General features: G+C 49.7%; 1 protein-coding gene across 1 annotated transcript in view; it reads right to left on the reverse strand.

Moving 5' to 3' along the window:
* Positions 1-23,566, reverse strand: part of ADAMTS2 (ADAM metallopeptidase with thrombospondin type 1 motif 2) — a 111,039-nt gene that overhangs the window by 40,788 nt on the left and 46,685 nt on the right. Inside the window, exons 4-13 of the mRNA XM_045284678.1 lie at positions 19,563-19,599; positions 18,817-18,962; positions 16,162-16,340; positions 12,852-12,985; positions 10,031-10,154; positions 9,080-9,160; positions 3,819-3,985; positions 2,519-2,678; positions 1,326-1,458; positions 57-264 (exon numbers count right to left, since the gene is read on the reverse strand). Coding sequence (XP_045140613.1) covers positions 57-264; positions 1,326-1,458; positions 2,519-2,678; positions 3,819-3,985; positions 9,080-9,160; positions 10,031-10,154; positions 12,852-12,985; positions 16,162-16,340; positions 18,817-18,962; positions 19,563-19,599 — 1,369 coding nt within the window. The remainder of the gene's footprint in view (positions 1-56; positions 265-1,325; positions 1,459-2,518; positions 2,679-3,818; positions 3,986-9,079; positions 9,161-10,030; positions 10,155-12,851; positions 12,986-16,161; positions 16,341-18,816; positions 18,963-19,562; positions 19,600-23,566) is intronic.

Here is a 23,566-nt window from a genome sequence, read left to right on the forward strand (position 1 = left end):
GAAGTCTCACCAAAACCCTGGTGGGGGTCAGGGGCTAAGAGTCTGGGGCCTCTTACCTGGGACCAGGGCCCAGCCCGCCAGCGGCCAGGGCAGAGCTCACGGTTGCAGGCCCGGCGGCCCTCGGGCCGAGCGTCATTGCAGTGCTTGGTGTGCACCGAGCGGTTGGTGTTGTCGTGGAGTGGCTGGATGCAGCGCACTGAGCGGGCCTGCATGCCTGTCCGTCCACAGCTCTGGCTGCATGGCTCCCACTCGCCCGTCACCCATCTGCCAGGGCAGAGCAGCATGGTCAGCCCCCAGAGGCCAGTCTGTTCATACTCCAGGCCAGGGAGAAGTTGGTCTTCTCTTTGGAGGCACACCTTTCCTAGCCTACACAGGTGTGGAGGAGACTGTACCCCTGAGCTGAGAAGAGCCTAGGACTTCGTTGACCCGGGTCCTATAGATGGCGCATATGCCCTCTGGACCGGCCTCATGCCAGCTGTCCTTTGGACTCACTTTCTGCTGATGTCCCAGGCCCTTCTGGACAGAACACCCTCAGCGCCCCCCTATCTCCTGGAGCTCCACCTGTCTATTTAGTAACCCTCTTCCCCTCTCAAGGAGCTCTGGTGGCATAATGGGCTATTCATTGAGCTGCTACCCACAAGATCAACAGTTCAAACCCACCAGCAACTCAGAGTAAGAAAGATTATGTAAAAACTTAAAGGCCCGGTAACCAAAATGGACCATTCCTTACAGGGCTGCTGTGAATCAGAATGGACTCAAGAACAGTGGGGTGGGGGTGGTTTGTTTTTCCTTCTCTTCTCAGCCCCATGCAAGGAACCAAGGCTCAGAAGCACAGTCCTACCTGCGGAGTGCAGGATGAAAATCTAGACCAGGCACATCATGAGCTGCTTGGGCAACAACCTGCCATCCGTTGTCATTTCTAAGGTTCACGCTGCTGATTTTGGTGAATAAAGCTGAGCTGGGACACTCCTTACAAACATGGTGAATGAGAACCAGACCCCCAACCAAACTCACGGCCGTCAGCTCAATTTGAACTCACAGTAACACTACATAGGACTACATATTATAGGAGCAGACACCTCATCTGTCTCCAGAGGAGCAGCCTTTGCATTAGAACGGCTGAATCTGTGGTTTGCAGCCCAATGTCTAACACATAGCACCACTAGCTTCCTTGTGACTGAGAAAGTGCCCCTTAAATGCCTCGGGTGGCTGGCTCTGAGCAGCTCAGGGCTTCCAGTTCCCCCATCTCCCGTCACAGGCGCCCCTAGTAGCTCTGAACCGCTCCTCTAAGGGGCCCCGGGCCAGTGGGGGAGGTCCATACTCACATGGGTTGGGAGCACTCTTGTGGGTTGCAGGCACGGCGGATGGCACTGGGCTTCTCCACAGCATCGCAGTAGCTGCGGTGCACCATCTTGTGATCCAGCCTCCGGCGGCAACCGTACTTGGTGAACTGAGATCCTGAAGTTAAGAGTGTGAGCATTTGATTGGGCAGCAGGTCCCCTGAACTGTGCATGGAGGGGCTAGTTTCTTAGCCTGGGACCCCTGCTGCTGCTTTCCTCCCTTCCCTGAAGATGATAGGAAGTTGAGCATTAGCTGGTCCCATCTGCAGCTGACAGCGCGAGGCTGAGAATGGAGAGGGCTACCTTCTTCCCCTTCTATGGCTTCCTGGGCAAGGCAGGAGGCTCTTCTTCTACTCTCATCTCTTGGTTATTTTTGGCACCTTATCTTAATAAGTATAGGTGACCTGGGTGGGCCAAGAGTTGCGTGAAATGAACAGGGTCCACTCCACACCTTTGCCCATAGTATAGAGCAGCCATCAAGTTGGTTGGCCCTCCAGAGGGCATGCACCAGGACCTGGGACATTTTTGCTTGCCACAGGAGTTGGTTGTACTACTGGCAACTAGTGGGTATAGACCATAGATGCTGCTAAACATCCTCAAATGCACAGGACATCCCTTACAACAAAGGGCTCTGTCATACCTCAGTGGGTCATAAGCTGACTACCACCGGCAATCCTACCCACAACTGCCCAAAGCTGACTGGCCTCTCCCACCTATTCTCAGCACCGAATTAGGCTTTCCGTGTCTCTGTCTCCCTAGTGCTTGGAGAGAGCCATCAAGTCCCCCCTGCTAAGCTCCACCAACCAGCCCCTTTGCTGTAATATGCCCATCCCACCAAGCTGATATCCTCAGTGTCTCCATGCCCTTCTTTTGACCTTGAGCATTTGCTCTACCTGCCTACTCATTATCCCCTGGTAGGCCAGGCTGGGCCTTGTTTATATAGGTCAGACCTCTTGCACAGGTCCAGAGGCAACTGCCTGGGCCACATGAAGTGGGGCCATCCATCGGCCTGGGAAACGCCTTGACCCCACAGAACACCACTAGGCTAATCAATTCCTTGTCCTTGCATCATGCCACCACCATCTTGCTTCAAGCTCCTTTCTATGAGGGTCTATTGCACCTCTTTTCAGTTACTCTCAGGGCCCCTGGTCAAGGACCCCAATGCCAGGCACACTTACCTCCACCACAGGGCTTGGAGCAGGGTGACCACTTCTTCAGGGCCCACTCATAGTCCATGGAGTCCTCTTCCAGGACATTGTTGTTGTCGACGTTGAGTGAGTCCTCATGGATCATGTATTTGTAGGTCAGTGAGATCCGGTTGTTGCCCTGTGGGATGACCTGAGCCCACCCCCAGATGGTGTAAGTGTTGGCACCCCTCTTTGCCCAACTTTGGTGACCAGTGTAGAGCCATTACTGGGAATCCCAGCCTCAGGTCCTCCTCCCAAAGGAACTGGCGGTGCCTGCCACAGCATGCCTCCACTTTCTGAGCTTCCCAAGGACTGCTCGTGGTGAAGGATAAGCTGTCCCACCACGTGTTTGCTTACAGGCAAAAGGGAGCTCCATAGGTGGCCTTTCGGCTTCCCTCTCTCACTCAGGACTCCCCCAGAGGCACCAGCACTGGTCCATTCAGACAGGAGCCCGAGGATACGTTTGATGTGGCTTGTACACTCACCGAGGGCCTCTGCCATCGCCCAACATATATAGGTAGGTCACCAAAAGCATTTGGGCAGGCAGAAGGGACATTGCAGATGAGGTGAGTTGAGGAAGCACATCTGACCTCAAATCATACCTTCAGGTGTCCGCTCACTTATGGAATTCGGAGGACTGGTAATGACCAAACCCATTCACAATGACTTTTCTTAGGGGGTGAGGTTGTTATAAGGGACTTTAGCCTTATCTGTAGTGCTTTATTATTATCATTTTATGAATAAAATATATTACTTAAGCAATGAAAATTAATTTTTTTAGAGTGGTTAGACAAACCAGCCACTCCCAAGACCCTATAACCAGAAATTCTACCCAAACCCCTTCACTACCATTTCTAAGACTCAGAAATCAGGGTCTGGTTCTGTTTGAGGGGGAAATATATTGTGATCTGTGCTAGTTGTCTCTCATCCTGAACGCCACCTGTGCCTCCCTCTGTTGGAAAGCAATAGCAGGCCTGACTGCATGTGATAAACAGTAGCTGTGGATCTCATTCGGATTAGGAGACTGAAATCCTAAGGGGGCAGAATTTGTTCACCAGGGATTGATGGCAGACCTCAGACCAGACACATGGCCCCGTATGCATTCTTTGTTCTGAAGTGGAGGTCCTGGTCCAACGGGTAGACCAGAGGGCCACTTGGTCTGAAGGGACAGGGAAGGAAGCTTAGTGTCCCTCAGAGTCCCTCCTCCTCCTTGCCCCAGCAGCCAGTTTTGCCCCAGCCAAGATGGGCCCTTGCCTATGGGGATGGAAGACAGGCACGAGTGTGGACTCACCAGGACGGTGATTGTGCCCCGGAGGGGGCCCATGGTCTGCAGCGTCTTCCGTCCGTCCTCATCACGGTACTCCCATTCCACACCCATGGCAATGAAGGACTTGGAAGTAGAAGCCACATCATTCTGTTCATTTAAAATGAACTTTCCCGTCTCCAGGTTCTTAATGGCTGAGAAAGAAAAAGGCGCCCATTCCCTGGTCATCCAAGGACAGGATTCAGGCCCTTGGCGGGGGATTGGGAGGGGCTGGCAGACCTGGTATCCAGGTTTGGAGTGGCAGGGAGGCCTTCTACATCTCCAAGATTTCTAAGACCTGCCTTTTGTGTTATCAGGGCATAGCATTATCTGCTTTGATCAACAATCTCCTTGTTCCCTGTCCACCTAGCCACTGGCTGTGGCTGTGCCTGACTGAGGAATTCCCCCAACACACACTCCCATAATTTTGCCCCAAACAGTTAGGAACCTGCAGGTACACAGAGTCCCCAAAATTCCCAAGGAGGATTCTGAGAAGTGGTCCTTACCTCTAGTTGTCTCTCATCCTGAACGCCACCTGTGCCTCCCTCTGTCTGCCAGGGATCTATCTACACCCACTGAGAGTCTAAATTATATTTGGAGCCTTGCCCTCTCCTGGACCTAGATCTTCCTGGAGGCTGCCCCTATCAGACTGAAGGCCTGGCCCGATGGATGTTCAGACTTATACAAGCCCACTCATGGACACTTAGACATAGACAGGCTGCCAAAGAAGCATCTCTTAAGGGGTGCAGGGTATATGCTAAGCACCAAGGCAAAGAGTCCTGGGAAAGTTACATGAGGGATGGGAGTGAGGATGGTCCAGCTGCATAGGCGTGGCTCCACCCAGATCATACTGGAAAGGGCTGGACAGACTGGGAGGAGTCACACAGTCAATGGGCAGCCACAATAATGTTTGGAAGCCAAGAGCCTGGCTGGCCAGGAAACCCGTACCCTTTGTTCCTGTAGCATGGAATCTGGGCTCCTGGTGGCACTCGTGATTCTCAGGGGCACAGAGTATGAAACTCATTCATTCCTTTCGCATATCTCCTGTGAGACTCTGTGCACCTCACAGAAAGAGGCTCAGCTCCCTGCCAGTGGGTCTTTCACTCTAACATTTGCTGCCAGTTTGTATCACTGTGTTGGCTTGTGCGTTACTGTGATGCCGGAAGCTATGCCACTGGTGTTTCAAATATGAGCAGGGTCATCTGTGGTGGACAGAGTTCAGTGAAGCTTCCAAACTAAGAAAGACTAGGAAGAAGGAAGAGGTGGTCCATTTCTGATAATTGAGCCACAGGAGATCTTATAATATGAACATAGACTGTATGAAATATGAATGTAAGAAAATTGGAAGTTGTCAAAAATGAAATAGAATGTATAAAGATCAATATCTAAGGATCAGTGAAGTAAATTGCCCATTTTGAATCAGATAACCTTATGGTCCACCTATGTGAGGCAATCAAAGGAATCAAAGTGGAGCGCTGTTGCATTCCTTGCCAAAAAGGACATTGCAAGGTCTATCCTGCAATAGAATGCTGTCAGTGATAGGAGAATATCTGTATGTCAACAAGAAAGACAGTTAATAAAAGCACTGCCGTCAAAGGTGAGAAATTTTACCAACACCTGCAGTCTGAAATGGATCAGATATGCAACCAAGATGCATTGATAACTACTAGTAACTGGAATGAGAAAGGTGGAAACAGATAAAAAGGGATCTCCAAATTAAAACAAAACAACTGTAGTTGAGTCAAGTGTGACTCATAACCACCCTAGAAGACAGAGTAGAACTTCTTAATAGAGTTTCCAAGGCTATGCATCTTTATGGAGGCAGAAAGCCTCATCTTTCTCCCATAAGGTGGCTGGGGGTTCAAACTGCTGACCTTGCAGTTGGCAGCCCAATATATAATCTACTACACCACCAGGGCTCCTTGAAGAAGGATCAGTTGACCTCACTAGATGAAATTCACAGGAATCAAATGGACTACATCTGTAGTAAGAAAAGATGGAGAAGTTCAATGTTATCAGTCAGAATGAGGCCAGGGCCAATGGTGAAAGAGACCATCAATTGCTTTTATTCAAGCTCAGGCTGAAGCTGAAGAAAAGTGAACAAGTCCATGTGAGCCAAACTGCAACCTTGAATTTAGAGAACATCTCAAGAACAGATTTGTGCAGTGAACACTAATGACAGAAGATTTGACAAGCTGTAGGATGACATCAAGGATATCATGCACAAAGAGAGGGAAACATCATTTAAAAGACAGGAAAGAAGGAAAAGATCAAGTATAGTTCAAAAAAAATTCTGAAATGTAGAGTAGCTAACGCAAATATAAGAAATTATGAAGTAAAAGAGCTGTGCCAAAAAGAATTGGTTTGATGTTCAACCATCTCAGGAAGGTAGGATGTGATCGAGAACCACCTGTGTTGAAGGAAGAAGTCCAAGTTACACTGAAGATCTTGGCCAAAAACAAAGCTCTAGAAATTGGTGGAATTTTTCAACAAACTGATGAAGCACTATAAGGACTCAGTAATTTAAGCCAAGGCTATTGGAAGACTGAAAGGAAGACATTCATATCTGTGCTCATTCCAAACAAAGGTGAGCCAACAGAATGCAGAAATTGACTAACAACCTCACTAATATATATACCATGCAAGTAGATTTTTGCTGACAATAATACAAAAATGGTTGCAGCCATACATCAAAGGGGAGCTGCCAGAAATTCAAGCCAGATTTAGAAAGGGATAAGGCCTGGGAAATAGAATTGTTAACATGTCATGGATTTTGACTGAAAGTAGAGAATACAAGAAAGATGTTTCATTGTCTATGTAAAGACATTAGACTGAGGGGATCATAAAAAACATGGATAACATGGAGTAGAATGGGAATTCCAGAATATATCATTGTGCTCATGAGAAACCTACCTGTGAACCAAGAAATGGGCAGAATAGAACATGAAAATACTGCATGGTTTAAAATCAAGAAAGATGTGTGTCAGGGTTGAAGACTACCACCATGTTTATCCAATCTGTTTGGTGAGCAACTAACCTGAGGAGCGGCCCCCATATGAAGAAGAATTCAGCATCCGGATTGGATAACGGTTTGTTAACAATCTTCCATGCGTAAATGGTACAACCTTGCTTGCTGAAAGTGAGGAGGACTTGAGGCACTTGCCGCAGTGTCAAATACTGTGCTCAAATGCTGCAGCCTTCAGTATGGAATACAGCTCCATATAAAGCAAACCCAAATCCGTACAGATGGAACAACAGACCACATCATGATCGAAGTTGCCAAGGATTTCATGTTGCTTGTGTCCGTAATCAATGCTCACGGAAGCAGCAGGCAAGACATCAAATGACAAAGTGCATTAGGCAAGTCTGCCGCACAAGATCTCTATAAAGTGTTGAAGAGCAAGGATGTCACTTTGAGGGCTGACCCCAGCCATAACATTTGTAATCTCTTCGTCTGTATGCAGGAGTTGGACAATATAAGAAGAAATGATGCCTTTGAATTATAGTGTTGGCAAACAATGTTCGATATGCCATTGACTGCCAGGAGAATGAACAAATCTGTCTTGGAAGAAGTACATCAGAGCGCTCCTTAGAAACACGGCTGGCGGACATGTCCTCAGGAGGGGCCAGCCCCTGGAGAGAGACGTCCTGCTTAGTAGGGGTCAGTGAAAAAGAGGAAGATCAGACACAGTGACCGCCACAGGGGGCCCGAATCTGGGAACAAAGGTGAGGACGCATGCGCTTGGTGGAGCTTTGTACAGAGTCTCTGGGTCAGAAGGACACAATGGCATCGACAACAGCCACCACACTTGCCCTCTTTTCAGCAGAAACACACAGGCCTCAGAAGGAGGACCTCGAGCCAGAAACAGTGGGTAGAGGTGTCTTTGTGTTAGGATTTGATTTTTCCATTTACTTTCTATTTAAGGCAAGTGGTCTTGGTTTAACATTTAGGGGGATCAAATGTTCTGCTTAAAATAAATAAGAAAGAAAAGTACGCGTGAGAAAGGGGTCTTGTATTTGTCAGGCATTGCTGGGGGTGTTGAAACAGGGCATTTAAGAACTGCTGGTGGAGGAGTGGTTAAGCATTGGGCTCTGATCCACCTGGTCCACAGAGGGAGCGAGACTGGGCTTTCTGCTCCCATAAACAGTTACACTCTTGGAAACCCACATGGGCATCGCTAGGTGTTGGCATTGGCTCAGTGCCAGTGAGTTTGGTTTGGGGTCCCGCTCTAGAGGCACTGGTAATGTTGTTGTTGTTAGGTGCCATTTAGTTGGCACCTAAACCATAGAGACCCTGTGTACAACCGAATGAAACACTGGCCAGTCCTGTATAGTCTCACGACCGTTCCTATGCTTGAGCCCATTGTTGCAGCCACTGCCAGTCCATCTTGTTGTGAGCCTTCCTCTTCTTTGCTGCCCCCTCTACTTTACCAAGCACGATGCCCTTCTCCAGGGACTGGTCTCTCCTGATAACATGCCCAAAGTATGTAAGGCAAATTGGAAGATTTGGGCTCAAATGGGAGGATTTGTTTTCAGGGTCGCCAAGTGGTCCCTGCATCAATATGGCTTAAGCCTCAGGCCCAACCTGGTGGTAGAGCAGGGATGCCTTCAGGGAGAGAAGCATGTGGATAGGTGAGGCCGCTGTGAGGGGTCCCGAGGTTGCTTGGGCAATCAAAAGACTGAGGACAGGGTAGACCAGGTGGGAGGGGTATCTAGAGTTGTTGGAACATTTGAGTTTCTAAGAGATGCCAGGCATTCATAATTTTTGAGGAATCTCTTGAATTTGAAATTAAAGTATTGAAAATAGTCCATACACTTCCCGAGTTCATCGGGTGGCTGTACTCCATGCCCTCTTGTGGGGTGAGAACTCAAGGACCCCCAGGACCCTGCTCCCCATGTATGTGTCCTTCCTCAGTGGGGTCTTCTAATGGGGTTTGGGGAAGCTTGAGACAAATGGGCTAGGGAATCATTGGTTCTGCTGATGGGGTGGGGGAAGGACACGTGGCCTGGGCACATGTCCCTCCACAGTCGCTGTTGAAGAGCACTCTGATTCCAACCCCTGGTGTCTCCAGTGGCCAATAACCCTAGACAGGTGCAGCATGGGGGCACCGTGAAGGAAAGGTGGAGGTGGGGCGGACCCCTGGGCCTTCTGCCCACCTCTAGAAGAGACAGGTCTTGGATATACCAAGTTGTCCTGGCATAGAGATGGTCCAATTATCGGTAGAAAGGTCCGGACTTTGGAGACTCACCCAGTTGGTGGCTGGTGGTGTCCATCTCCTGGATAAGCAGGTGCCTGGCTCCTGTTGGTATCTCAAACATCTTGATATAACCTTTGTTTGGGTGTGGAAAGACAAAGGCAAATGAGAAAAGAAGAGGTAAGGCAAGGAAGGCCTTCCTGGAGGTCCTGGTAGTCCCGGTATTTTCAGAGGTTGAAAAAAACCAGGAAGGAGTCAACAGCAAGCTGCTGTGGTGTTTGTTGGGGCTGCAGGCCAGCTGGCAAAGCTTCCCCCTACCCCCAACGGTTCTGAAGAGCCTCAGAAACACATCCCAGACATCCATCCCCTCAACTACCCAGGATTCCTATGGCTATCTGGGCATCTCACTGTGAGGGCAGCCCTCAGCAAATGAGGAGCCTGTCTGGACTTAGCCATCTTCTGAGGGAAGAGGTGGGGCTCTCATAGGGTCATGGAGAAGGGCAACCCCACCACTTGATTTCAAGTTCCATGGTTTGGACTCTGAACCCAAAGCCGGAGGGCCAAATGGGCGCAGCTGGCTGCTGGGACCTCAGCCCGAGCATCAAGCATCAAGGGAGAGGCCGCTTTCAGGGAAGGCTCTCAAGAGGGCTGTTTTCCCAGAAACTCCTTCTACAGAGAACTCAACTTTGCCAGCCCCATCTTGTGGCCCAGAGGGGACACATGTACTGGTCTGGGCGCTTTACTGATTAGCTCAGGGGATTCCTGCTGACATCCAGCTGGGGGGCAGGACCAGAGACAGGGAGCAAGGGACAGATATGTAAGACCGAACCTCTGTACCTTATAACCTAGTGCTCTGCCCTATACCTGTGACCTGGAGGCTGGTTCTCATGGTCCCTAACAGGATTCTCCTTCCACACACCCTCCTAAATCTTTGCCTGGAGCAGTTAGGGACCTGCAGTCTGAAGGAGGCCACCACTGCGCACAGAGTTGAAGGAGGGGGCTCACCGTGCTTCTTGGGTGCGCGTGTGAACGTCCCTTTGACCACTTTGCAGTGGCTGTTGTCTCCTCCACACACGCCACACTTGTCCTCCTGCTTACTGGAGCCAATCACGCCATCACAACCCACCTTCTGCAGGAGGGAGGAGACAAAAACGCTGTGACTCCACCCTTACTCTGGTCCTAGCCTGTCAGGACCCGAGAATCGCACAGGGTCTTCCGGCACCTGTTCCCTCTTGAAACCCCCTGCTCTGTGCTTCCTTCTCAGGAAGTGTGAGGAGGCTGGTGGGGAGACCAAGACAGAATCCTGTGACCATAGGTACTTTCCCTGGTAGTGCTCAGTCCACTCCTCAGGATGGTGTAGCCACTAGAGGGCTCTGTGCAGCCTGAGCCGGGTCCCATCCTGAATTTGCCTGGCTCCGCTCAGCAGGTTGCTTGTGAGCTTTCTGCCTTTACTGCATTAACTCAAAGACCAGGTCCATCCCTGACACTGCCCCATAGCTCACCCTTCAAAAGTAGGGAAAGGAAGAGGAGGAGGTGAGGAGGAAAGGGGGGAGGGGGAAGAGATGGACGAGGAAGAAGAGGATGATGAGGAATCCTTTTCTTTGTCAACTGGTACTCTCTGTACTCTTCTGAAAGCCAGGAAGACTGCCTCTGTGGGAAATAGAGAGCCGGTGGAGAGTGTATATGGATGAATCCTTTATTTGCATATATTAAGAAGCCTGGCAGGCTGGGTTTCTGGGGTGGAGGGAGGCCTTCACCCTTGTGAGTTGGAGATGAGTCCCAATCACATTCTCATAATTAATATTGTCCCCCAGTATATCCTCCCATAATAGTGCTACCTTAAGGCTACCTCTTACAAGTACATGGCCGATTGCTATGTAGTCTGCCGGCTTTAATTTTAGGAGCTGATGCGTGCTATTGCTCTCTAGGCTCTGAAGATAACCACTCCCCCTTACCTGCCCCTGCCACTGGTGTTAGGCTACTCCTTCTATGTACTCAGGACACTTTAGGGTAAGGGTACAACCCCCCACTTTGTTATGTATGTGGTTACTTGTAATTAGGGGGGCTTTCACACCCCTAGAGTGCATATAAGCCTTGGTTGGAAATATATTCTCTCTCTCTCTCTCTCTCTCTCTCTCTCTCTCTCACTCTCTCTCTCACTCTCTCTCTGCATGGACCTGGTTCCTGAAATCAAGGCAGTCCTGGAGATTAGATCTTGCATGATTTTTCTTGTCTGATGTCTCTTTGATTGTTACCCCTCATTTACACAACCAACCCTTGGACCGACTGATTATGGGGGCTGGTACCCCACATTGCCTCCACTCCAATCTCTAACCAAGAAGAGGGCTTAGTGATCAGGCTTGCACTAGCTAACTCTGCCAGTCTGCCTGCAGAGAAAACTGGAGATAGCTTCAGTGGCTGGGGCACACAGGGCATGCGCACGGGGCGCACAGAGCAGTGAGGGGAAGGCATGCTTCTCGATTCTGAGCTGACTCGGTGGTAGCCAGATCGGGGGAACTCACTGCACTTGGCTGAGGATCAGCTCATATTTTGGGTTCTTTACTGATTCATGAGCTCTTCATAAAAGAGGCCGGAGACAGTTTGTAACCAAAGACATACTAAGTCAAAATTCGACAGATTGTAAAATCAAGGAGGAGGCTATCTGGACAGAGGAAACAATTGAGTAACATGAGAAGTTTTGAAACAGTTGCTCTAAGGAAGGTTTTGGTCTGTGCTTCCTATGTTTGCAACTATAGTCACAGCTGTCATCTAAACATAATTATACTCATAGAACATTTAATTCTATTTTCCCCAGTACTTGCTGCCTGTCCTTTGCTACCCCGACACTAGTTTGTGGTAACTTGTTCTCCTTGCTCTGAACCAGCTATGTGTCCTGGCCATCACCCATTGCCATGGTATTTGGTGGGGGAGCTCCTTCAGCGCTGCTTGTGGTCCTGCTGAGAGCACCTGAGTAGAGGGAAGCCCAGCAGCGACCCCTCAGCTGCTCACATCTGCCGCCCACACTTCCAGCCTCTATATCAAAAGTCCCAAACCACAGTCACTGCCGTTGAGTCAAAGCTGACTCACAGCAACCCTCTGTGAATTTCCAAGACTGGAACTCTTTACAGGAGCAGAAAGCTTCGTCTTTCTCCTGAGAAGTGGCTGGCCATTTCCAAGTGCTGGTCCTGCGATGAGCAGCCCACCCTCTAAGCACTACTGCATCAGGGCTCCTGCTAAGGGCCTGCGGAGCTCGGCCAGGCTCCTCCAGAGCCCTCTGAAGACACTGCCATTCCTCAGCAGTCAGACTCGGCAGCTTTCGCCGCTAGTCATCAGTTTGCATTATGTACATCCTAGGAGGGGCTTCCAGTTGTTTCAAGGGGAGTCTGCCAGGGGCAAGCAGGTCCTCAAGATGCTACTGTGTACTGAGGTTATCCCATAGTTGTTTCTTGTGGCTACCTAAGGTAAACGCCGAGGACAATAATAAAGGACAACCCAGCAAGGTGTTTCTACTGAGGGCCAAGCAATGCACTCCATCTGGGCCGTCTTTGGATGAGCATCTCAATCCTCAAGCACCCAGTCCAGGGCCCAGCAGAGTACAGGGTTGGGGTAGTGTAGAGCTCAGCCCCCACCCACACCCCCGGTGACTCCTAAGCACATGGAAGTTGCAGGGCTCCCAGAGTCAGGAAGGAGTTACTCCACATTTGCTTAGAGTCCAATCTGTGCCAGGTGCTGTTTCTACCACCTCCGTGAAGCTTCCCAAACACCCTGAGGGGGAGACATGATGAGCCAGGATCCAGAAACACCGTGCCTCACAGGCTGCACTCACCTTGCAGTCCCCACGCACGCAGAGGCTGAAGGCATCCTTGTAGGAGCAGCGGGTCCCATCATGCACCATACGCTTCATGGACACCACCTCCCCAGTCTCCTTGGACTCGCAGTGTAGGTGGCAGCGCTCCTTGGCTGGGGAGAAACAGCAGGTGTGGGCAGGAGCCTGGCTGTGCCAGCCCCGGGGGCTTTCCATGGCTGCCTGAGAGAAGCAACAGTGTTGACCCCCTGGGGCTACTTATGATTCACCTGCCCTTCCCAGGGCTGCCCCCAACCCCGGGTTGGAAGAGAAGTAGAAAGGGGCCAGCTCTGGTATTTGTTCTGTGACCTTGGGGGTATTGGGTTGAGGAAGAGGTTTCCCTAAACGGAAGTCCCTGGGTGATTCAAGCAGTTGCTGACTGAAAGATTGGTAATGCCAACCCACCCTGAGGTGCCCTACGAGAGGTGGGATGATCAGTCATTGTCAACCCCAGGGAGCACTCATAAGAAGAGAAGGCATACACAGAGACAGAAGGCATGAAGGTCATGTGAAGATGGAGGCAGAGAGTGGAGTGGGGACCCCAGCACCTGGAGGAATCAGGAAAGATCCTCTGCTAGAGTGTTTAGAAAGATCAAGACTGGGCGAGCAGATTGTTTTGGACTTCTAGCCTCCAGAAAAAAGAGAACAAGGTTCTGTCATTTTGGTAATGTGTTGTGGCGTCCCTGGGTAACGACCAAGAGGGCCTCACTGTCAGCTGTGCCCATCCGCCACCTCCTTCACTGGTGTCTGGGGCAGGGGCTGAAGCTCACTACTGCTTCTTGAAGAGAGGGCAAAATGGAAGCTCATGCCTCCTCAGCCTCCCCCTATATCCCAAGTCCCTGGGAGGAACCGAAGCTACCATTTCATCATGAATGGGGGGAAACTGAAAAATTCGCACCCATTCTGTTGAATCAATTTGAACTCATAAGAAATCTATAGAACAGAGCAGGACCATAGAGTTTCTGAGACTAGTCTTAGGAAGTAGGGCTCGAGTGGTGGGGAAGGAGACTCCAAATGGAAACAAACATCCGCATATGAATTCCCTAACGTAACCCCACTGGAGGGGGTGGGGAAAGAACTAACCAGCATAGTCTTGGAAGATTATCTTACTGAAGGCTTTTGGGCGAACGAAACAAAGAACTCTGCATAACATGTGGCCTAGTTCATAAAAGAAGTCCTCACGGGAAGATGGGTTCAGGATTGCGAAACCACGCCATATGTCTACTGGAACTGAACAAATAAACACTTGCCTTGTAGACCCCGAGAGTCAGATTTCTTACCACTGGAAACAGAGGTTACAAAAAAAGAAAATGAATGGGTTGAAGTGAATCCTGGGTGTTGCCTGGGAATCAGAGGATCACTGTAAACGTGTAGCTGTGAATGTGTGTGCTGAGAGAGAAAGTCACAGAGATGGTGTGAGTGTATGGTCTTGTACACATAGAGGCTATTAGGGGTTTAATTGCCACTCTCCCCAATATCCCTAACTGTGTCTTGAAGTCCTGGCCCACATACCTACAAACAGGGTCCTGTTTGATGCAGGACGTGTTCTATTAATTAAACCATACTCAGTAGGGTGGGTTCTAAACGTAATCACTTCTGAGTTATAACAAGAGCAGATTAGACACAGGCACGCGCATACACACAGAAAGAGGTGCCACGTGGCATGAGAATCATCTATAAGCCAAGGAAACAAGGAACACCCAGAGCTCTGACTAAGGAAGGCAATGACCTGGCTAAGACCCTGATTTGGACCTCTAGCCTCTTGAACTATAGAGTAAGGAGTCCTAGTGGCCTAGTGAGTTACTGGTTGGACTGCTAACCAGAAGGTCGGCAGTTAGAAACCACCGTCCACTCCTTAGAGGAAAGAGGAGGCTTTCTACTCCCATAGGGACTCGCAGTTTCAGAAAATCGGAGGCAGTTCTGCCCTGTCCCATAGGGCTGCTGTGAGTCAGAGGTGATTTAATGACAGTGAACTCGATTTTGTTTTGGAAGTGAGAAAACACATTTCTGTTCCTCAAGCTACCCACTTACAATATTTCAGTAATAGCACACTCAAGATTGAAGGCACACGTTTCCTAGCTGTGCGTGCTGAGTCAGCGACTCCCCAGGAGCACGAGTATCCCTGTGTCTCCAACAGAGGTCACCTTGGGAACATAGTTAACCTATCTGTGCGTCTTATGCACCGCTTCAGGTTCCTGAATGTTAATACGTGCTAAGCACTTAGAACCAAGGCTGGAAGATAGTAGGCACTTGAACTGGTATCACTTTGACTTTTCTCCTGCCCCAGTGAGACTCCCTCCCCACCCTCAGTACCTTCAGGAGTTGCTGGGGCTCCCACCTCTGAGAGTCCATAGCCTCTACCACTCCACCAGCCAGTTGAGCAGAAAGAAGCCCAGGCGTGTTGTCCCATATGGTCACTTTGAAGAAGACCCCTGGCCCTGCTCCTTGATATCTATGGGACCCCAGACGCCCTTGCCCTGTCGGCTCAGCAACCTCTGGGGCAGGGGTGCTATGCGATCTGTCCCTATGGAATGTTGGGAACCAGGAACATACGGACTGTGGATGAGCATCCACATCCAATTGTTCTTTGGGAGAAAAAAAAAAGATCTTTCAGATCTTGAGACTCCAGCCCAACCCTGCCCTCAAGCTCCAGGGAAGCGTGTGTCCCAGCTCCTGGCCACGAGGGCCACAGCAGGTGGCTATGGGTCCCCTTGTATCTGAAAGCACCGGACTCAAAGGCTCTAAGGTGCCAGTAGCTGATTCCCGTCCCTGTACGTTGGAGAGATGCCATCACTGAGTAACTAAATCTGAGAGAGTAGAACAAGGCTCTGGAGCGATCACAAGTCCCCGGATCCAGCCCTGCTGAAGCTCCCAGACTTTCTACTTCCATGAGCCAATAAATACCTTCTAATGCTTCACTTGTTTGCGTCTTGCTTTCTGACATTGTCATTAAGAGTTCTGAGTCAAGGATAGAAGCCCAGGAGTAACTGGTTCTTGTCAAGGGGCAGCCCAGCTGCATTCAGCTCCAACTCCACCCCCTTCTCCAGAGCCGGCCTAACTGCAACAGGGATCTGGACCACTAGATGGTGGCTGTGGGAGCTGAGCCCTGAATCGTTAGCCAACCTCAGAGTTCTGGGTCCCCAGCCTAGGCTGAGTCCAGACCCCAGCTCTGGCCAGGTTTGGCTCTGCTGTCAGGCCAGGTATTGTCCACACCTATACCCCAGAGACAAAGAATGCTGGTGCCACCCCTCGCCTGTCTGCCCACCTGCCCCGCCTCCCACCAGGGGCTCACCATCGCGGTGTTCGTGGGGCAGCCAATGGTGCTGGGCGTCGTCGCCATGCTGGAAGTGCAGGTCCCACTGGCGGCACTGCTCCTCTCGGAAGTCGGCCTGGGAGTCAGGGCATTCCTGGGGGTTGCAGAGCTGGAAGTTGTAGCCAAGGCCTGAGCAGGTGCGACCCCCATTGGCTGGGCTGGAGAGAAAGCAGAGGCCTTGCATTTGGTGCCACGAGACAGAAGCCAGCCCTCAGCATTTATGGGACCTTTGTGTATCAGGGGGCTGGGGAAGGGCTTCTGAGAGAGGGACCGAGCCCTGCCCTGTCCTTGTCATTGGGCCCTGTGACTCCCCAGGCTATAAGCCTCCAGATCTTGGTACGGGATGCACTGACCTCTCTCTCCCTGGCTCCCTGGGAGCATGGCTCACAGCTGCTTCGGATCTCTGACGAATCTCCCACCTGTTCTGCCTTCCCCACCAGGCCACAACAAAAGCCCAGGGTGGCAGGCGCCAGGGGAGGCCTGCTGATCCTCAGGTCTGCCGCGCTGACTCCGTGGGAACTCCAAAGCCACGAGTGACCACGGGGCCCTGTGGGCATTCAGGCTAGGCCAGGCTCGATGCTGGTTTCTCGCCTCAGCTCCGGGTGTGGGAAAGGCGGCTCTGTGACTTCTTCATTTCAAGAGCAGCACCCATGCACAAAGGCCTGCCCTGCAGACACAGCACCCTCTCCCCAGTTCTGGGTGGGCAAGATGCCTCTGGCAGGCAGGACAGCCCTGGGAGGAGCTGGAAGCCCAGGGAGCCGCCATCCTGGACCAGACCTGGCAGACAGCAGAGCCTAAGCCTCGGCTCCAACCCAGGGCTGGCTGGCACTGGAATCCCGAGAAAAAGTCTCAATCTGTTTGCAGCCAGGACGGCAAGAGGTCCTCTCTAGTGAGACAGTCCTTGGCTCTATCACCCCTCCTCTCCATGAGGCCAAGGCTGAACCCAAGTTTGAGGGTGGAGGCAGGAGGGGGCCCTGAGGCAGTCCAGGTGAGGCACAGTGAGGTCCTGAATGGAAGTGCCTATGGGCGCAGAAAATGCCTGGCGGGGGCATATTTAGAGGGTGGGGTCAGTGGTGGGATTTAGCTGGTTCACAAAGGTTGGGCAGAACCAATCCCTAATATTTTGCTGAGTCGGGTGAACCGGTTGTTAAAATGGCACTTGTCATCAGGGTTCTCTCAGGTGAGTGAGTGGCAGAGCAGCCGCCAATGTGGAAATCACAAACCACATTCCTTACTCTTTTTTTAGCATTCAGCTGCACCACAGCGTGTTCTAAGCACCTGTCGTACTGTTCATTCCGACCACCCGCATAAAAGATTACACAGAACTACGCTTGTAATCGTTATTCATCTGTTTCATAAAACCCACTATACTCTTGATGAAATGCATTTTTACTTCCTTAGGTGTTACTTCAGGAAACGAACATACAATGTCAAGAGAAAAAGTGCCACACGACTGGAGGGTGACACTCATTTCAGCTTCATGTTACATCCCAAATTCCCACGAGGACTTATGAATGAATTGTGCAACTTCTGAAAGTGTTCAAAAAGCTAACAAATATTGTTAGACCAACTGCTGTACGTTCAGCAAACGTGGAAGAGTTTTTCAAAGATGAACACAACACGTTCAGAGAAGAGAGTCGCCTCTTTCTCGTAGATCAAACATACTGACTACGGTCCAACCGGCCTCCCTCTGAAAGCATGGGGTGCTACGCCTACAGTGAAAAGATGGTTAACGATAAATCACAAAGCTGATGATGCTCGGGAAAAAGTGAAGACTATTACAAGTGAGAATGTCAATCATGAAGCAATAGGGAAATATCTTCAATAACAAGTTTATTGATTTTGGTCGGGTATGACGCACTATTTTCATTAATATGTAAACGTTTATAGTCTAGCTTTTTGTACTTTATTGTTCTTATTCAAGTATTAAGTGGATGAAATAATAAACTACCGTTACCTTTTGGTGTATTGGTTTTTATACTTAAAATGGTCATTAGGGCAGTGGAGCGGTTGTTTAACTCTTTGAATCCCACCACTGAGTGGAGGAGGGGAGAACGAGAGGCCTCCGGAAGAGACAGGGCAGGGAGCCAGGAGGGGGAGCATTTTTTAGGGTGAGGAGGCTGGCAGTCACTGGGGCAGCCTCTACAGAGTATGTCTCCCGTGGGCAACTAGGCATGTTTGCCAATCCTGCCTCACTTCTGATCAAAGACAGCTATTTGGGTATAGCAGCCCCTGCTCCTGCTGTCAGCATCCTGAGGGCCAAGAGAGCCCTCCCCTTCCTGTTGTGGCCTGCTCTGTCCCCTCTTCTATTTTTGAGACCCTTGACCGTGAAGAGCAGAGTACGCAGTGTGTAGAGTCGGGCTGTTGTGTCAGCAGGGAGTGGCTGCAGGCTGGTGGATCAGGAGACTAGGTCTCCAGGTCCCAGGAGCCACCCCTGGTTCTGTAGGCTTTGTGGCCTGGGGCATGCACCCTCCTCCTTTGAGTCTGAACTTTCTCCTAGGTGGAATGAGGAGTCGCCAGAGCTGCCTACCCTGGCACCCTCTCTGGGACTAGTGTGCGGCATACAGCCAGCTAGCCAAGGGCCTCCAAGAACCCCTAACGTGGAAGGATAAGGGAATGTTGGAGCCAACTCACTGTGGGTTGTCACACTGGCGAGTCCTGAACTTCACTCCTGTGCCGCAGGTGCGTGAGCAGGAGCCAAATGGACTCCAGGCACCCCAGTTTCCGTCCCGCTTGAGGATGTCAGGTGTCAGCCAGATGCAGTGTCCTTTAAAGCAGTGCTGAAAGACAGAGGCCAGGGTGTCAGGGGCCACCAGTGCTTGCGATGTCTTGGGTATCTGACCATAGCCTGCCCCTCCAAGCTCAGGGTCAGTTGGTAAGAGAGACCTTCTACAACCCATGACAGGAAGAGGCACAGGGTGCTGGCCTACTCAGCCCTCTCCAACCACCAGGCTGACTTCCTGCCACCCTTCAGTGACTTGCTCAGCCAACTCTAGTCCCTCAGCCACAGCATGTCTCCGTCCATCTCCAGAAGACACACCAGCAGTAGTACCCGCACATGGTGCATTCAGAAAGGTAAAGGTGGCACCGGAACCCTTGGATCTCAGAGAGGTATTGAGATCTATTCATTTTAGTAAAAAGAGCAATTGCAATATTCTGTAAGTAGAAGAAGGGGCATGCTGACATGACTAACAATTCTGAATGCAGTAAATGGATAACCAGATCGATGCGTTGGTGTTAGGCGCGTCGCATTGGTTCCGACTGGACCCCAGGTCTGGGCCATCCTCACAATCGTTCTGACGTTGAGGCCCATTCCTGCAGCCGGTATGTCAACCCATCTTGACAAAGGCCTTCCTCTTTTCCATGCCCCTTTTCCTTACAAGCACGAGGGCCCGCTTCCCCAGGGATCGGTCTCTCCTGTAACATGTTCAATGTGCGTGAGGCAAAAATCTCACCATCCTGACCTCTAAGGAGTACTCTGGCTATACTTCTTCCAACACAGATTGCATGGGTCTTTGGGCAGACCACAGTACTTTTAATATTCATTTCTAGCACCGCAATTCATTCATCGTTCTTTGGTCTTCCGTATTCGATGTCCACTGTCACATGCAAATGAGGCAACTGAAAATACGATGGCTTCGGTCAGGCCACCCTCATCTTCAAAGTAACATCCTTTCAACACTTGAAAGAGGTTGTGCAGGAGATCTGCCCAATGCAATGCACCCTTTGAGCTCTGGGCTGCAGCTTCCATAAGCATTGATGGTGATCCAAGCACGATGAAATCCTTGACTACTTCAACTGTTTCTCCATTGATCATGATGCTGCCCAGTGGTCTATTTGTGAGGACTCTGGCCTTCTTTACATTGAGCTAGAATCTACCCTGAAGGCTGCCATCCTTGATCTTCATCAGCAAGTGTTCCCAGTCATCGCTTGCAGTAAGATTGTGTCATCTGCATATCTTAAGTTGTTAATAAGCCTTCCTCCAATCCAGATAACGCATTCTTCTTCATATAATCCAGCAGTATACAGATAGAATAAGTATGGGGAGAGAATACAATCCTGGCACACACTTTTCCTGACTTTAAACCATCTAGTATTCCTTCATCTGTTCAGACAGCGGCCTCTTGATCCACGTACAAGTTTCACGTGAGCACAATTAAGTGTTGTAGAATTCCCATTCTTCTCAAGGCTATTCACAATTTTTATGAGCCACCCAGTCAAAAACACAAGTCAACATCTTTCTGGTCTTCTCTGCTTTCAACCAAGATCCATCTACATCAGCAATGACGTCCCTTGTTTCAAGTCCTCTTCTGGATCGAGCCTGAACCTCTGGTAGCGCCCGGTCAATGTCCTGCTGCAACTGATGTTGAGTCATCTTCTGAAGAATTTTACTTGCAGGTGATATCGATGATTTCGTTCTATAATATGGGGATTTTTTGGGTTACCTTTGAAATGGACACAAATATGGATCTCTTCCCTCAGTTGATCTTCCAAATTTCCTGACGTAGGTGAGTGAGCGTTTCCAGTGCTGCGTCAGCTTGCTGACACATTTCAGTTGGTATTCCCTCAACTCCTGGAGCCTTGTTTTTGGCTACTGCCTTCAGTGCAGCTTATACTCTTCCTTCAACAGCATGGCCTCTTGCTCACATGCTACCTCCTGAAGAGGCTGAATGTGGACTAGCTCTTTTTGGTGCAGTGACACTGCATACTCTGTCCTCCTCTTTGGATGCGTCCTGCATCATTCAGTCCTGAGACTCTTTCCAGTCCTATATTCCAGATTCTAAGGACTGGAACGGAAGAGATGCGATGTTACAACTTTCATCATACTGGTCACTCACTTACGAAGGAAGTTTACATAATGTAGGGGCCCCACTTTAATAAGACTATTGCAAAATAATATGTATTACAAAATATTGTAAAGTTATTACAAGCTAAGAAATATTATGAAAATAAGACATTAGGTCTAAAATGGTCCCGTGAGTTAGACAAGGAAATATACCACCAAAATGAAACATTTTAAAGCTGGCAAAATCACAGACAAAATACAGAGAACAGTGATGAATGAATGAATGAATTGACCGTGATTTTCCCTACACTCTGACTGCACATTGTTTCATTGCCTCTTTATGTATCAGTAGTTTTGTAATATAAAGTTTATAAGCAGAAAAGAGAAATCATGTGCTCAATTAGCAAACCTTTTCTATAAAGTACTGAATAGTCAATATTTTAAGTCTGGTAAGCTATTAAGTCTCTATTACTGCACAACTCTGCATTGCGACATGAAATGCCACAGACAGCCCGTCACACAAGGGACTGGGCTGTGTTCAACTAAACATTTGCAGGGACAGGGAGCAAATGCAGGCTTCCAAAAAGATGATGTGAGAGCTGGAGCAAGCTCTCCCTAGGAAAACAACCATTTCACTCATGAGGGTTCGTTTTAAAGCAAACAAAAACAGCTATCTAAAGTCCCTGAAAATTGTCCTAAGGGCACCCAGAACAGGATGAAACATTGAGTGAAAAAGTCACCACATTTTGGTGAGAACAATGAAAGTCCATGGTATTTTCACCACAGCTCGCTCCCATTTCATTTATAGTTCAATAAGACCGGATATCAATTCTTTTCAGATGCAACCAAAAAGATGGGCCTCCTTAGCCCCCTGACTTTTAGTCTTGGGGGTGTCGTTAACCTCAAGCAAGGCAAACCATTGGCATCTCTCATCTCCCTCAAAGTAAAGTTTCCAAACCATCTATTCCTGTCAAGAAAACCGAAGCTCTCTCATCGGCCATCCAGCCTCCTGCCCCACCCCCCAACCCCCCAGCCTTCACTCAGAATGAAAGCAAGTCAAGAATACTGTATGGGGGTTGCCCTGCTCCAGAGAGGTAGAATACCCAATAAGAAAGGTAAGCACATGACAGATAAGCATCAACAAAACAGGGGCATCCGTTGTTTTCAAAGCAAAGAACCACAGACACCCCAAACAGTGCAGGAGCAGGGAATTGTTTAATGTGGCTTTTCTAGCCAGCCTCTCACTCCCACACATGACCTTTCCCTGCAGGGGTCTGGTAAAAGGTGGGGGAAGATGCTGATAGGATTTGCCGTGAACGATTGTGCAGAGGATTCCCTGCAATGCCATCCAGCTGAGTATAAAACAAGTCCTCTGAGAAGTAGGGAGACAGATCTCATTACCAGCAAGTGCCAGGAGTGGAGCACTTACTTTGGACCTGAGACTCCTTCACAGCGATCCGCCTGGATCCAGAAGATAGCTACACCGTCAGAGGAGCAGCAGCAGAGCCAGAACAAGGAGCAGTGTTGGGCTTCCCCACCCATGCGTGAGTCAAGCTGTGTGCTCTTGGGCAGGAGGCTGGCATTGTAGGTTGAGGTGACTGTAGGCACTCCATTGGGCAAACTGGGCTTGCTGGCCCACAGAAGGGGAGCTGAGTGTCTTTGGGCTGAGGCTTACTGCAGTGGGGTGCCTCTGCACACTGAACTCAGGGAGCTTGAGCTACATGTCTTCGGGTTGAGGCTTACAATGGAGAGGTATGCCACTTTGGGTAAAATTATTAGCAGACTTTAAAAATGTGTAAACAACTCAACCCCGAGCATTTCTCACTGGCATTACAACTTCCCGTTTCTTAATGAACTCTTCAATCATGAATTTTATCTGTGAGTTCTGGGTAGCCATTGCATGGTGACGAGAACCCAGAGAAGGACAATAAAGAACACTGAGCGAAGCAACGCAGACAGAATACAAGGGAAAGGGAACCTCATTCACTTTGGAGAGGGAATTGGCAGGGGAGTAAATGAAGTGGATTACTAGTTCTAGTGAGTGAGAATGTACCAGCTGGAAATAACGTTCATGTCGTGTCGCGAGGGTGCCTGGTTGAGAAGTTGTCTAAGTGATAAGCCCTACCAGTTCAACACCTTCATTGACAACTGCTTCCTCTGGTCCCCTGCATAAAACTGAAATCCCTTATCTCAGAGGGTCCCTTGAGGATATACTGGTTTTTTTCTTTATAAACAGGAAGTGGAGTGGGTTGTCAACTCTAACTCTTGCTCCCTTCCCCTAGTATGCAAATTATAGATAACAGGTCTGTGACCCGCATTGAGAGAAATGCATTCATATCTACTAACTAGCAACACTAGGCAGGAGGGACAGCAATGCTTTGTGCCAGGCTATCAACACAAGGGATCATTCTTGGGCACCCTAGTGGCATGCGAAAGTGAGGGCATTCGAAGAGTCAACCATTGCAGTGAAGTAAATGAGTCCCGCTTGGAAGTGGGGCCGAATGCTCCCAAGACTAAGAGACCAGACATCCTGCTTCTGGCGGTACAGTCCCAATTTTTGGCGTTTTAAAAAAAATCCCGATTTTTGGAAAGAATGCA

The sequence above is a fragment of the Echinops telfairi genome, unplaced genomic scaffold (assembly GCF_000313985.2).
Source record: "Echinops telfairi isolate 266 unplaced genomic scaffold, ASM31398v2 ScPeMD7_7469;HRSCAF=8507_0, whole genome shotgun sequence".
In the NCBI taxonomy this organism is placed as follows: Eukaryota; Metazoa; Chordata; class Mammalia; order Afrosoricida; family Tenrecidae; genus Echinops; species Echinops telfairi.